This window comes from Xyrauchen texanus, chromosome 10, assembly GCF_025860055.1.
Source record: "Xyrauchen texanus isolate HMW12.3.18 chromosome 10, RBS_HiC_50CHRs, whole genome shotgun sequence".
Classification (NCBI taxonomy): domain Eukaryota; kingdom Metazoa; phylum Chordata; class Actinopteri; order Cypriniformes; family Catostomidae; genus Xyrauchen; species Xyrauchen texanus.
Genome location: NC_068285.1, coordinates 12,526,105 through 12,542,935, shown reverse-complemented (window position 1 = coordinate 12,542,935; position 16,831 = coordinate 12,526,105). Strand labels below are relative to the sequence as shown.

The window sequence follows — 16,831 nt, the reverse complement described above, 5'->3', positions numbered from 1 at the left end:
GACAGCGATTCTCCTCGGCATGCCAATTCCATTTGGAGCCGGTCATTCAAACCCAGGCGGTATACAGTCAACAAAGCGGGGTCGCTCCACCCGCTACCCGCGGCAAGGGTGCAGAAATCTAGTGCGTAGGCAGCGGCTGTGCGTGACACCTGTTTTAAAAACACGAGGCGGCTGCCTACATCTCTGCCAGCTGCCAGGTGATTAAAAACCACGGCAATCTGGTGACAAAACTGATCATACGACATCAAAAGGGGGCTGTCGGTGGTCCATAATGCAGTGGCCCATTGCCGTGCCTTGCCCGAGAGCAGGGAGATAACAAAGTGTACTCTCTAACTGTCAGTGCGCAAAAGGGGGTGGTATGTCATATAAACAGTGCATTGCATTAAAAACCCCTGACAAGCTTCCGACGAACCGTCAAACCGCTCGGGGGGTTGAAAGCTCGCGGCGGTGGGAACATCAACGGGCACAGGGACAGACACAGGAGGAACTGGTAAAAACTGATCGGAAATAGTACGTACCGTATGCAGTATTTCTTGTATTTGCTGTCCCTGAGCCATGAGTGCCTGGTCGTGTTTCCCAACAGTGGATCCTTGGGCAGAAAGTGCCGTGCAAATCCGCTCTAGCGAGCTACGGAAATCCTCCGTGGCTTCCATTGTGACTGTCTTCTGTAGGGTTGGTTATTCTGTAACCCGCACAAGAAGAGACAGTCACAATGTCGATGAAAACTGCTTTTATTTATTAGCAGGCAAAAGTACAACAGGGTAAATCCAGAAGAAGAGTGGTCAGGGGGAGCGCAAGGTCGAGGCCGGGGAATCGGGATATGGTAAAGGGCAAATCTACGAAAGAGTGGTCGAGGAAAGCGTAGGGTCGAAGCCGGGGAAGTCAGAATAGTAGAACGGGTAAACAAGCGAGTTGAATAGACAGGGGAGCTAGGGGAACACTAGAGCTGGCAAAGCGAAGGGGTAAACTAAACAATAACCAACAAGAGTGAAACGAAAGGGTTGTGATATATATAGGGGAAAAAACGAGCGGTGCAGGTGAAACGAATAACCAGGTGAATGGGACGAGTACAGGTGAACTAATACTCTGGTGATTGGGAGCGTGCATGAGAGCCAGAGGGGGGTGATTGGGAGTGAGCGTGTGAGCTCGGGGAGCGAGCCTGTGAGCTCGATGAAGCGAGGAGAACTAGAGGAGCGGGGTTCGTTACACATACTATTGTACACTTTTTAATTCACTTGCTGGTGTACAACACATGCAGTTTGGTTCTGTCGATATGGTGACAAATATTTACTATTAAAGCTGTTCTTGAGGAAGTATAGAGAACATCTATGAATAATTTACACTAATTTACTGTACCTTAATCCTACATTAACATATTCATGGAAGAGCAGGTTATACAACTGCAGACAAAAAAAGACACCAGGTGTGATCACACACAAAGCTGTCTAGGCACACTCTTTTTATTGTGAAGATGCACTTTATAATGTCTAACAGAACTTCTAATGATACCAAAAGATATCAGATACTTGAACAATTGCCATCCAGATTGCTGTCCTGTTGTTATGATAACCCACTTTCATTCAAAAACAACAGTGAAATTCAAGTGCATGTTAGCCAAAATAAGCTGTATGTTTGATGCCGGATCTAGTTTTGGAGAGTAATTATTTAAAGGGATATTCTGGGTACAGTACAAGTTAAAAATCTGGGTTATGGTGAGGCACCTAAAATGGAAGTGAACAGGGCCAGTCCGCAAACTTAAAATTGTAAAAGTACAAGACAACAACATACGGGACATACGCCCGCCCCCGGACATAGGGGTATAAAGGGAGGGAAATGCATCTGTTTCATTCAGGATTTTCTGAGGAGCCGACAATGAGGTTCGGCTGCAACAGTGGCTCCGTTCAGTGCCATGGCCGGGAGGACACCATGTCTCGTTTCCTCCATCAGGGAACGGAGGTTACATCCATAACCTAGACATTCCCCGTCTGTCTCTCACTTCGACGTTGTGTCGAAGAAGCGACACTAGGGGTCCAATTTAAATCACGCCACGTGCTGAGCCGTGTACGTGTACTGCTGACACAGGAGTGGGCAGGTATTTTACGTGCCAAAGCGACCAACTGTGCCAGGCTGCACGTACCCTTCCCCAAAGCCCCATAAAATCGTCAAAGCCTTCTGGTTCTTTACCCCCAACAGGTGGGAACAAGGCGACGTGCCAAGCATGAGAGCAGGCCGCACCAGCCGCACCTTTTTTCTCTCTATGTTTCTTGCATAGAGTTAAAGTGGCTGGGGCCATCTTAACGCTATCATATGCACTTGGTGAAGGCGATCTTTCCCAGTTTTCCTATTCTTTCAGGGGGGAAAGACCCTACGGAGACCACACCTGCCCAGACTGGGGAATACATCACATGGGCTTTTAGGTCACATGTGGAAAATGGCGCGGTGGTAGATCCTAACTCATTGGGAGGAAGGAGTTAGGGAAGTTAGACTTCACCGTAAACAATACACATGTCAACAGTAACAGGGAACAATAAACTGGCCAAGAAAGGAAACATGAGCAATAAGAAGGGAGCAAAAAAGATGGCAGCGAGCATGAAACTCATCACCGTGTTCATCGTCTCCATGAGACGATCAGCGTTCCCATGGAAACGTTGACCACACATGCCGGCACCAACTGAGTGACATGAGGGAAAGAAAAACATACAGTTTGAGCTGGCACAAATGCCAGAATTGTGAAAGAATAATGCTAACAGACTGTTTAGTTTTTCTTATATATATTACATTACATGACATTAGTTTCAGAAATATAGTTTTTGTGCGTGTAGAATACAGGAGTTACAGCTGAATCCATAATGGTTCACATCACAAAATGTTTGGAAGTATTGCCTAACTCTGCGGTTTTAATGAAAGATCAATTGTCACTACCTGATTTTTTTTTAGAAGTGAATTAACTTACAGAATGTGGTTGTACCTCTTGTAATTAACCTAGCTTTGTGTGTACATAACATGATTGACAAGTGTATTTGCAGCAGTTTGTATGTGGAAATATATAAAATATGACTCATCAGAATGTACAGTTGAAGTCAGAAATGTACATACACCTTAGCCAAATACAGTTTCACGATTGCTGACGTTTAATTGTAAAAAATATTCCCTGGCTTAGGACAGTTAGGATCACTACTTTATTTGAATAATGTGAAATGCCAGAATAATAGTAGAGATAATTATTTATTTCAGCTTTTATTTATTTCAACACATTCCCAGAAGTTAGAAATGTACATACAAGTTGTTAGTATTTGGTAGCATTGCCTTTAAATTGTTTAACTTGGGTAAAACGTTTTGGATAGCCTTCAACAAGCTTCTCACAATAAGTTGCTGGAATTTTGTCCCATTCCTCCAGACAGAACTTGTATATCCGAGTCAGATTTGTAGGCCTCCTTGCACACACATGCTTTTATATTTACTGCCCACAAATGTTCTATCTGATTGAGGTCAGGGCTTTGTGATTACCACTCCAATACCTTGACTTGTTGTCCTTAAGCCATTTTGCCACAACTTTGGAGGTATGCTTGGGGGTCATTGTCCATTTGGAAGACCCATTAGCTACTGAGTTTTAACTTCATGGTTGATGTCTTGAGATGTTGCTTCAATATATGCACAATTATTTTCCTTCCTCATGATGCAATCTATTTTTGAAGTGCACCAGTTCCTCCTACAGCAAAGCACTCCACAACATAATGGGGGCTAATTAGCCTGATTAGGAATCGGGTGTGCAGAATTACGACCCGGCTCCGCCCTCCGACCTGCCACATGCCTCCCTCGTTCTCTCAGGCCGGGGAGCCCCCCGCATGACGTACACCCCCTCTCCCCCTCTTTCCCTGGTGAGGGCCGTGCCCTCTGCCCTGTCTGCCGGCAGTTCATGCCCGTCTACCTGGATGAGGGAGGGGACAATGGGAAGGAAACCAAAAAAAAAGTGTTGGACCTACACGCCGTAACGGTGATCGTGCCAAATTAACAAAACTTTTTAAAAAAGCGAGGGAAAAGCCAACAAGGAGCGGCAGTGGGAGAGATAGGAGAAAAAAAAAAACACTTACTCGCCAGGTCTCTGATATGCCATAGCTTGGTCCTCGGCCACTCCTCCGTCCTAATGGACGACAGCCTCGCCTCTCCGGGAGGATCGGAGGCAGTCCAACAGCCCCTGGCGGAGGGAATGAACCACTGCTTTTTGGTGGATGGTAGGGGTCTCCCCCAACCCTGGTAGCGGTAACCGCTCCAGGTGGTTGGTTGGGAGCCCCTCCTCCCCTCGCGGTCAGCGGCCATTCCTCCACTTCCAGGCCGGGCTCCTCTGAGGTCTAGCGCCGAGAACTCCACTACGGTGCATCGCGCATCCTTCCTGGGTTTCGGCACCAGTGTAAAGGGGGTTAAAGGGAAAGAAGGAAGCGAGAACCGGCTTAACAATATAAATTATAATTTTATATAAAACTGAACCAAAAAGACAAACACACACAGGTGTTGGACAGCTGTCCGTAAATCTCTCTGTCTGTCACAGTTAACTTAGTGAATGTAAACTTCTGACCCACTGGAATTATGATATAGTCAATTAAATCTGTCTGTAAACTATTGTTGGAAAAATTACTTGTGTTATGCACAAAGTAAATGTCCTCCAATTCAGTAAACCTCCAATCAGAAGCTAATTGGCTAATTGTCAAAAGACTTGACATGATTTTCTGGAATTTTTCAAGCTGCTTAAAGGCACAGTTAACTTAACGTATACTAACTTAGTTACCTACTAAAATTGCGATATAGTCAATTAAAAGTGAAACAATCGGTCTTCAAACAACTGTTGGAAAAATTACTAATATTATTCACAAAGTAGATGTCCTAAATGACTTGCCAAAACTAGTTTGCTATTATGAAATCTGTGGAGTGGTAATATATATATATATATATATATATACAACAGTTAGTTCCGGTCCTCAAACGCTCATCACAGCTGAGAGACACAACAGATTGATGAATTACACAAACTCAAGGCGCTTACCTCTTACCAGACTTTCCACATTGGAAAGGACAAAATGTCGGAGGACAAAATTGCAGAGGACATTGTGGTTTCTATAGTGAAAGACTCTTGTGCACCATCTACCACGAAATAGAGAGGAATACCCCCGCTTGGAGGACTGTTTTTCCATTGAGAAAATAGTATGCATTTCGGGTGATCACACATGCTCCATCTCTCTCTCTCTCTCGCTCACACACACACACACACACACACACACACATACACACATCATTGTTTCTCCAATATTATGTTAGAAACAGCCCGAGTTATGATACTAGTAGTTCTGAAGTGATGTTTTAGAGAGGTTTGGACGCATCATTTGTTTGAACCAGCAACGGCAGATTCTGATCATTCGCATAAGAAAGTAGTTCCATTCACAAATGCGTTTTTTGTGACAGTTCCCAGACTATCAGCGTCACCTTGAGTAAGAAATATTATGTATAATATTATGTAATAATACAGTATGTGTAGTACACATATATGCAATAGCCTACTGATAATTCACCATTGTCACACAGAAAATTAATGTGATATAATAGTCATTTGTATGAATATGGCACTCATTTATCTTGTAATAAACAACTAAATATACTGTATATCCTGTGACAGTAAACATATATAGATATGAAATACTCATAAAAATATGATTTATGGAAGCACAAATAACATAATTAGAGTCTTTAATGACCCTATATACCTTATAGCCATACAACTTACAGTTAAAAATGTTTTTACTTTTGCCTTTTTATTATTATTTTTTTGTTACACCATTCAGAATAGAAAGGTAGAGGAACACTAAAGAAGTGTTAGCATAACTATGAATTTACGCATATGCATCAGCATTAGATGGAAATGGTCCACCCCTTACTGAAATGGAAAATATGATTGGTTATCAAATAGTCTAAACAGTCGTGTCTGAAATTAATGTTCTGATTGGTAGATCAGCTTAGTCGAATTGTCTGTCTTGTCTCTGCCATCAGTTGCGGTCCTGCCTACCACTGTTCTGTGTGTTTAGAGAGAATCACTGTACATCAGTAAAAAATACTTTTAAAAAACACAATTCATAGGTGGGCATACGGCGTATGCCTGCATATGCTCTACATTACTGGTCTCCAGTCACTAAAAACACGAGGTACTGAATGTATTAAAGTGTAAACAGTATATAGACAGTATATATTATATACAAGGTATATATTATATAGGCTAAGCATATACAGTTGAAGTCAGATGTTTACATACACTTAGGTTGAAGTCATTAAAACTCATTTTTAACCACTCCACAGATTTCATATTAGCAAACTATAGTTTTGGCAAGTCGTTTTAAGGCCTTCATTCAAACTCAGTGCCTCTTTGCTTGACATCATGGGAAAATCAAAAGAAATCAGCCAAGACCTCAGAAGAACAATTGTGGACCTCCACAAGCCTGGTTCATCCTTGGGAGCAATTTCCAAATGCCTGAAGTTACCAAGTTCATCTGTACAAACAATAGAAAGTATAAACAGCATGTGACCATGCAGCCATCATACCGCTCAGGAAGGCGACTCAGTCGGTCTCCTGCAGATGAGTGTAGTTTTGTGCGAAAAGTGCAAATCAATCTCAGAACAAAAGCTAAGTACCTTGTGAAGATGCTGGAGGAAACAGGTAGACAAGTATCTATATCCACAGTAAAACGAGTCCTATATCGACATAACCTGAAAGGCTGCTCAGCAAGGAAGATGCCACTGCTCCAAAACTGCCACAACAATTGGGGGGACAAAGATCTTACATTTTGGAGAAATGTCCATCTGTCTAGTCTGATGAAACAAAAATGTAACTGTTTGGCGATAATGACCATTTATCCTCCATCAATTTTTGGAGGAAAAAGATTGAGACTTGCAAGCCAAAGAACATCATCCCAACCGAGAAGCATGGGTGTGGCAACGTCATGTTGTGGGGGTGTTTTGCTGCAGGAGGGACTGGTACAATTCACAAAATAGATAGCATCATGATGAAGGAAAATGTATTGGATATTGTAAAAACACGTTCGAAGATGGAAGGGAGGAGATGGAGAGCAGTTATGCAGTCAAGTAATGCTCTTTATTTCTCTGCCTTCAACACACTGCGTGCAGTCTTCTCAGTGCTTTTCTCAATTCAATCAGTTCACACAAACTTTGTCAATATAAACTTCTCTTCGACTTCAGCTTCACAGTATGTATAAACTTCAATATAAACTTTTCAGCTTCACAACAAACATTTAATAAGACACGGCAGTCACTAGTCACTCCTGCCGTTCTCTCACTCTCTTTCTGGCAGTGGTGTGGCCGTTTATATGCCACTCTCCCCATGCTCATTGGAATTAGAAACAGGTGTTAGACATATTTTAGCTCAGGTGTAAGCACCCTTGCCACTTTCTCTCTCTCTCCGGATGGACACTTGACCACACCCCTGCTGCCACAGATATATAGAAGCAACATCTCAAGACATCAACCATGAAGTTAAAACTCAGTAGCTAATGGGTCTTCCAAATGGACAATGACCCGAGGCATACCTCCAAAGTTGGGGCAAAATGGCTTAAGGACAACAAAGTCAATGTATTAGCAGTGGCCATCACAAAGCCCTGACCTCAATCCGATAGAACATTTGTGGGCAGAACTGAAAAAGTGTGTGTGTGCAAGGAGACAATCCTGACTAAGTTACACCAGTTCAGTCTGGAGGAATGGGACAGAATTCCAGCAACTTATTGTGAGAAGCTTGTTGAAGGCTACCCAAAACGTTTTACCCAAGTTAAACAATTTAAAGGCAATGCTAACAAATAATAAAAAAGTGTATGTAATCTTCTTACCCACTGGGAATGTGATGAAAGAAATAAAAGCTGAAATCAATCTACTATTATCCGGACAGTTCTGATTCTTAAAATAAATTAGTGATCCTAACTGACGTAAGACGATTAAATGTAAGTACTTGTGAAAAACTAAGTTTAAATGTATTTGGCTAAGGTGTATGCAAACTTTTGACTTGAATTAATATATATATATATATATATACACAGGTGAAACTCAAAAAATTAGAATATCGTGCAAAAGTTCATTAATTTCAGTAATTCAACTTAAAAGGTGAAACTAATATATTATATAGACTCATTACAAGCAAAGTAAGATATTTCAAGCCTTTATTTGATATAATTTTGATGATTATGGCTTACAGCTTATGAAAACCCCAAATTCAGAATCTCAGAAAATTAGAATATTGTGAAAAGGTTCAGTATTGTAGGCTCAAAGTGTCACACTCTAATCAGCTAAACACCTGCAAAGGGTTCCTGAGCCTTTAAATGGTCTCTCAGTCTGGTTCAGTTGAATTCACAATCATGGGGAAGACTGCTGACCTGACATTTGTGCAGAAAACCATCATTGACACCCTCCACAAGGAGGGAAAGCCTCAAAAGGTAATTGCAAAAGAAGTTGGATGTTCTCAAAGTGCTGTATCAAAGCACATTAATAGAAAGTTAAGTGGAAGGGAAAAGTGTGGAAGAAAAAGGTGCACAAGCAGCAGGGATGACCGTAGCCTGGAGAGGATTGTCAGGAAAAGGCCATTCAAATGTGTGGGGAGCTTCACAAGGAGTGGACTGAGGCTGGAGTTACTGCATCAAGAGCCACCACACACAGACGGGTCCTGGACATGGGCTTCAAATGTCAAACGTCTTACCTGGGCTAAAGAAAAAAAGAACTGGTCTGTTGCTCAGTGGTCCAAAGTCCTCTTTTCTGATGAGAGCAAATTTTGCATCTCATTTGGAAACCAAGGTCCCAGAGTCTGGAGGAAGAATGGAGAGGCACACAATCCAAGATGCTTGAAGTCCAGTGTGAAGTTTCCACAGCCTGTGTTGGTTTGGGGAGCCATGTCATCGGCTGGTGTTGGTCCACTGTGCTTTATTAAGTCCAGAGTCAACGCAGCCGTCTACCGGGACATTTTAGAGCACTTCATGCTTCCTTCAGCAGACAAGCTTTATGGAGATGCTGACTTCATTTTCCAGCAGGACTTGGCACCTGCCCACACTGCCAAAAGTACCAAAACCTGGTTCAATGACCATGGTATTACTGTGCTTGATTGGCCAGCAAACTCGCCTGACCTGAACCCCATAGAGAATCTATGGGGCATTGCCAAGAGAAAGATGAGAGACATGAGACCAAACAATGCAGAAGAGCTGAAGGCCGCTATTGAAGCATCTTGGTCTTCCATAACACCTCAGCAGTGCCACAGGCTGATAGCATCCATGCCACGCCGCATTGAGGCAGTAATTAATGCAAAAGGGGCCCAAACCAAGTACTGAGTACATATGCATGATTATACTTTTCAGAGGGCCGACATTTCTGTATTTAAAATCTTTTTTTTATTGATTTCATGTAATATTCAAATTTTCTGAGATTCTGAATTTGGGGTTTTCATAAGCTGTAAGCCATAATCATCAAAATTATATCAAATAAAGGCTTGAAATATCTTACTTTGCTTGTTATGAGTCTATATAATATATTAGTTTCACCTTTTAACTTGAATTACTGAAATTAATGAACTTTTGCACGATATTCTAATTTTTCGAGTTTCACCTGTATATATACACTGGCAGCCAAATGTTTGGAATAATTTACAGATTTTGCTCTTATGGAAAGAAATTGGTACTTTTTTCATCAAAGTGGCATTCAACTGATCACAATGTACGTTAATAACGCGAAAAATTACTATTACATAAATAAACTACTTCAAAGAGTTCTCATCAAATATCCTCCATGTTTTGCAATGACAGCTTTTCAGATTCTTGGCATTCTAGCTGTCAGTTTGTCCAGATACTCAGGTGACATTTCGCCCCACACTTCCTGTAGCACTTGCCATAGATGTGACTGTCTTGTCGGGCACTTCTCACACATCTTACAGTCTAGCTGATCCCACAAAAGCTCAATTGTTTAAGATCCATAACACTCTTTTCCGGTTTTCTGTTTTCCAATATCTGTATCTTTGCCCACTCTAACACTTTTTTTCTGTTTCAAACGTGGCTTTTTCTTTGCAATACTTCCCATAAGGCCTCCTGAGTCTTCTCTTTACTGATGTACATGAAACTGGTGTTGAGCGGGTAGAATTCAATGAAGCTGTCAGCGGAGGACATGTGAGGCGTCTATTTCTTAAACTAGAGACTCTGATGAACTTATCCTCTTGTTTAGTTGTACATCTGGTCTTCCACATCTCTTTCTGTCCTAGTTAGAACCAGTTGTCCTTTGTCTTTGAAGACTGTATTGTACACCTTTGTATGACATATTCAGGTTTTATTTTTGGCAATTTCAAGCATTGTATAGCCTTCATTCCTCAAAACAATGATTGACTGGTGAGTTTCTAGAGAAAGCAGTTTTTTTGACCTAATATTGACCTTAAGACATGCCAGTCTATTGCATATGGTGACAACTCAAAAACAAACACAAAGACAATGTTAAGCTTCATTTAATGAAACCAAATAGCTTTCAACTGTGTTTGCTATAAAGGCAAGTGATTTTCTAGTACCAAATTAGCAATTTATCATGATTACTCAAGGATAAGGTGTTGAAGTGATGACTGCTGGAAATGGGGCGTGTCTAGATTTTATAAAAAATGCAATTTTTCAAATAGTGATGGTGCTGTTTTTTACATCAGTAATGTCCTGACTATACTTTGTGATCAGTTGAATGACACTTTGGTGAATTAAAGTACCAATTTCCTTCCGAAACAGCAAAATATGCACATTATTCCAAACATTTGGCCACCCATGTAGATATATACATGGTGTGTATGTGTATATATATATATATATATATATATATATATATATATATATATATATATATATATATATATATATATATATGTCTGTGCTAATTCTATTAATAACTTGAAAATATGTTATATTTATAAAAATGGCCATTTTTGTTTTATTTTTAAATACATGCAGCACATACTTACATGTTACCTTTTTATATCAGTAAAAACCTTATTAAAGGAAAACATTTTCTCACAATAAAAATCTTTATTTACATATAAATAGGTTTCGCTTCATTTTGATATTTTACATTACAGATTTAATCAGATTATAGACAATAGTATGTATTGTCTATAATATGTACATAGCAAGTATGGAATTACCTTAAAATGTGTAGATACAGTTATTATGATTATAAATGAATCAGAAGGGCTTTTATTGCATTTTGTAGCAAATTATTGCCGTTTTTAGCCTTCAATCATTGACATATTAAAACACTGACATAACCACTGATATGTATACTGATTCCGTATTGAGCTCCTTCCTTAAAGGTAAAGATTGTTTACCCTTCTTTATCTATATCCTTTATATATTGAAATCTTGTTTCTCTGCACAAGTTCATGCATTGTTTTGTTTTCAAAGTCTCCACCGTGAGGACCTCCTTTGTAGTGAGTGTTAGATCTGTCAAAGTAATGATGCCAGGTTCCATCTCGTTTAGCACCAAACCCAAAAACATTCACCTGTGTGAGAGACAGAGCAGTCGGTTTTTATCATGTTGATACTCGGGATTAAAGGGATCACATTTGTCATTAATATGAATATTTTTTTCATTGGTTATATTTGTGCCACTAACGTAATTGGTTGAGCAATGCACAGTTTTATAAGCACAATTTACCTCATCACATAAGTGAAGGGATAATATTATTGTTATGAAGCCAGTGGATGGATATCTTCCATGTTTCTGCAACCAGCTGTCATAGACATATTTAATAAATGCAGGATGGAGAATCATCACCTAGACCAAAACAAACCACAAAAAACCCTGATGAAATACATATCTGATTGTTCTTACAGCAGGGCTTGACATTCATTAATCTACCCCTTGAGTTTGACTAATGTAGGTGTAATTAATTGATTCATTCATTCAATGACATGGTGTTTGTACTCACCTTGTTCTCATTGGCATTTATTGAAGATTTTACTCGTACATATGTGCTGAAGAAAAAAATATAGAAATTATACATAATCATTTACAACACCTCATTATATTTTTCAAGAATGATTTAAAGTTCCAAATACCTTCAAATCTACACAAAATATTTGAGCATATTTTTTTAGATTCACACATTTCAAATGTATACAATACAAAATACAAAATTCCATCTAAATGAATTAAGTCCTTAAGAAAATGAAATTAATTCAACATTCAAGATTTATTCATTTAATTTTTGTTAAAGATTTTTCAGTTCAATTGGATGGAATTTTGTTATGAAAATGAAATGTGTGAATCTTTAAAATAGGTTAAACTATTTTTGAGTCCAGAACACATTCTACACAACTAATACATTTTATTTTTCTTAATTTGAACCGGATTAATGAATACTCACTGTGTGATGTGTTTGATGGTAAAGGCACTTATTAGCCACTGCATGTCCCGAATCTTAAAGGGGAATAACAACAGATGGGTGTTGTTGCTGTCCAAGTCTATAGCACTCTCAGGGTAGAGAATCCGGTGTGTGGTTTTAGAACCCACATCCTTCTCAAAACCTTTTGTGGGGCCCTTATTTATCCTGCAAGAAAAACACACATGTGTTGAACTTTTGCTTATCGCCGCCCATTTGGCACATTTCGTGGTGGACCCACCGGCCCGCTTGGTTCACCCGCTGGCCAGTCCGCCCCTGATCGGCCCCAATGTGCGTCGGCCCACTGGGAAAATTCCCGGTATGCCATATTACCAGTCCAGCCCTGGTTGTCCATGAATGTGAATTGCTGAAATGTGTCCGTATAGTGCTGCTCGTCATTGCAACTTCAATATATTTGTGCGTAACTTTAAAAACGTTTGTAATTGAAAATTCTTAATTGGGAAAGGAGGCCCATCTTAGTTTTGTAGCCTGTTTCCCAAAAGCATTGTTACTGAAGTAGTACGTGAAAATGCTCATAGATTAATGAGTGGTCTGGAGTAAATTGTACAGCGTTAAGAACATCGCAAGCACACATACTTATGCAGACACCTGCAGGACAAACGCGAAATTACACCTAATACCATTTAAACACTTATAGCTACACTTTATGCTCTTTTAATATCAGTATAAATACATTTTATCTTATTTATTTTTTAACCAACAAAGCTAAGGCTAATAATAATAATAATTATAATTATTTTTATTATTATAATTATAATAATGAATGCATACAATTGTTAGTCAATATTGGATGAACAGATAAACTGATATGTAAACAAATAAAATGTATTTGTGGACTAGTTTCTAACATCAAATTACATTCAGAGAGAGAAGGATGAAAAGTCAATAACTTGCTGCAGTGCATGAAATCGTCCATACAGTATATTGGCTCCTCATCCTCCTCTCCTCTTCCTCTCTGAGTCTGATACCTTTGCACCACGTGTTGTGCAGTCCTTTGTTGTGCACCATTGCTGTTACCTTTATCACTTTTGGGAGTAAAGACCTCCCTTTGATTGGTGAACGTCCCTAAAGCACAGCTTCCACGCTTCTCTTTATTTAGTGCTCAGCAATAACATGGTGAAACACCTAATATTCAATGAATGCTTGCTCACATTAGCAGGACCATACACTGGGCATCCGCTGTCTTCACTGATCTTGGAAGCTTTAATCTCGACCCACAGAGCAAATATTTTAAAACCAAATATTAAAATGCACACCTGATGAACGAAGCAGTGATTGTGTAAAATACATATAGCGTTCTGCATAAAACTATTGCGAAACGAAATGCAATTATGTGGCGAATACAGTTGTACATTTAAGAAAATATTTTTTTAATATTTCCATTGAGATAAATGACAAACGTTTTTAAAGTTACGCACAAATATAATGATTCAACAAGCCTTTTTTTTTTTGTTGGCATGTTTTTGTTTAACAGACTTAATTGGATAAGCTTATCTCTAGTAATCTGAACTGAGAACTTGTGAAAACTTCAGTTTAGTTAGCTGAACTTGTAGCATGTAGCCATAACTGTGACATGCATTTATAAAAAACAAATATATAATGTTCAGTGAACCTAACTTTAATAGTTAAGTAAATCTTACGAGTTTTGCACAGTAGGATGGTCTCTTTGTAAGAGGCACGGGCTACACACATTGCAGTTTGAATGGGAGGAATACAGACATCCACACTTGACACACAAACAACAGAAGTGGGGATACTCAACAAACAACATTAAGTAATAGATGAGCTCTTTACATCACCACACAACTATTAATCAACAGTGATGACAAAAACAACAAAAGAATCCTGCAAATAATAATAATAACTAAGCCTACAACACTATCCTTGTTATTTATTAATGCCTCAAAGCATGCTGGGAAATCTTTGTTTGTTCTGACAACATTGTTAAGCGAGTTGAGATGACAAATATATTTAAACTTAAGTTGATATAATCACAACATAACATGTTAAGTTGACTGTACAGTTTATTTGTTTGTTTTTAAAGTGCCTTGACACAAGTAAAAAATACAGCGTAGCACAAGCGGTGACTTGCATGCCGAAGTTTAGTACTTTTTAGGGCTTTAGAAGATTCTTAACCCTAACGTATGGTGCTTGCATTATAGCAAGATATACTATATGCTGTTCATACTGTCATGACATATTACCTAATGACAACATCATGGAAGTCTATGAGAGGTCCGTAGTTGGATCCGAGGAGATTTCCAGAGTTTCCCACCACAGCACAGGTTCGGCATCGATCTGGACTACCATCTGAGTAGTGATCTTCATCAGGGAATAGAGAAAACAGCTGGTCCACCACCTCTGTATAGTTGACTTTGGTTGTTGTATATGATGGCATATGTTGTAGACCCTGTACAAACATTCAGAAAGCTCATCATCAGAATCAAGGAAAACAAATATTTCGATTGCTTGCCTGCTTGTAGATTTGTTTTCTTTGCAAAGAATTTGTAGGAGGATCATCAAGCGAAATACCTGATTTGCATACACACTTTAATATTGCTGATCAACAGGAATAAGGAGCTCCTCACATTACTGCATTGCCAGTTTTACTAAACATGAAGTCTAATGACATTTCCCTACATTTGGATACTGCTACTCATTCTTTATTATTAAAATTTTTCAAATATTTAAATGAAATATCACAAATTGACGTTTAATAGTTAAGGTCACCAAATAATAATAATAATAAAAAATTACCAACTCGAAGCTTTCACACACACACACACACACACACACACACACACACACACACACACACACACACACACACACACACACACACATATTAAATTCTTCAAAGCAGATTATTGCTCTGCGCACTCTTGACATTCTCACAAACTATATTCGTAATATGGTATCTCTTGGGATGCCTTTTAAACAGTCCCCATGTATGTGGCATATTCAGCTTATTTTTATTCACTATGTATTCCAACTTATCCATTAAATCAAACAACCACTGTAAAAATCTATTAAATTTTTTGTAAAATAAATTAACAAACAAATAATAAAATGTATTTATTTAGGCACAATGTATATTTTTCCACAAAAAAAGCACTTAACCACTTAAAAGTTGTTGTTGTTTTTTTAGGGGTGCCCAATACGTCGATCGCGATCTACCAGTGGATCGCAAAGGCAATGCTGGTAGATCGCACAAAATTTAAATGTGCTTTTGTTAAATTTTAATACAAAAATAATAATAATAATAATAAAAAATATATATATATATATATATATATATATATATATATATATATATATATATATATACATACTGTCTTTCCTTCTTTTAGTTTCTGTCTGACTTGCACTTGAGGGTAAATTTTGACCAGGCGAGATTTTTATTTATTCAGTTGCCATGACAACTATGTTCAGGCCTTCCAAGCGCGAAATTGCGAAACTAGCAGTGTTTGAGACTAGCTACCAGCATCTACTGCCCGGATTATAGAGACAGAGTGTAACGCGTCATAATCTGAAGACCACGCCCACCGGGTTATAAATAAATATAAAAATGTATTTCTGGGTTATTTAGCTTGTTTGCTGTACACCTTGTCACACAGCAGCTTTTAGACATTGTTTTGTTTTTTGTTATAAGTCATAAAGGAGGCAGCCTCTCGCAATGCAAAGTCAATGGAGACGGTTGGATTGCTCCCGGTATGGGCGTGGCCTAAACACTCTCCGTCTATATGCAATTCCATTCAGTGCAAATCATCAGAATAAGGTAAATTCCCTGGCTGTTGTAATCTATTGTAATCTATTGTGCTGCAGGTGTTTTGGGTTTAGTATTAAAACTGAATGATATCAACATTGAACATTATTACATATATATTTTTTTAAATTAATTACAAGATTAATTCCATGTAGGGATACATGCAGTAGTCGCAACAAGCATTTAAAAAAAATGAAACTGTGATTTTTTTTTTTAGTTGGTAGATCGTATTCAGTTGGCCATTTAAAAGTAGATCATCATGCAAAAAAGTGTGGGCACCCCTGTAAATTTTAGATCATGTCAAGTGTGCCCAGAGTTTTAACTCCAGACTCCACTGCAATGTATTTGAAAACCTAGAGGACACCATATAACTTTATACATGTACAGTAAATTATTATTGCGATGGACTTACATTCCACCATTTATATGTTTCTCCACGTAACACACTGTTTTCCCTGTTGAGCAGAGCTGGAACTGTGGGGTTGTAACGATAAACGAACCAGTCATCGTCCATAAAGTCCATTACGCAAGTCTTGCAAGAGCATGATCTTTCCAAGGATAAATCATCAGAAGAATCCAGAGTAAAAACCATTGGTGAGGTTTGGGTGTACAGG

The 16,831-nt window shown here is 38.8% G+C and overlaps 1 protein-coding gene across 1 annotated transcript in view; it reads right to left on the bottom strand.

Annotated features, from left to right (window-relative positions):
• Positions 1-11,050: 11,050 nt before the first annotated feature.
• The window catches only part of LOC127650934 (CMP-N-acetylneuraminate-beta-galactosamide-alpha-2,3-sialyltransferase 1-like), a 6,731-nt gene continuing 950 nt past the window's right edge, over positions 11,051-16,831 (bottom strand). Inside the window, exons 2-7 of the mRNA XM_052136596.1 lie at positions 16,630-16,831; positions 14,656-14,861; positions 12,416-12,598; positions 11,978-12,023; positions 11,704-11,823; positions 11,051-11,548 (exon numbers count right to left, since the gene is read on the bottom strand). The exon at positions 16,630-16,831 is cut by the window's right edge and continues 119 nt beyond it. Coding sequence (XP_051992556.1) covers positions 11,381-11,548; positions 11,704-11,823; positions 11,978-12,023; positions 12,416-12,598; positions 14,656-14,861; positions 16,630-16,831 — 925 coding nt within the window. The 3' untranslated portion in view covers positions 11,051-11,380. The remainder of the gene's footprint in view (positions 11,549-11,703; positions 11,824-11,977; positions 12,024-12,415; positions 12,599-14,655; positions 14,862-16,629) is intronic.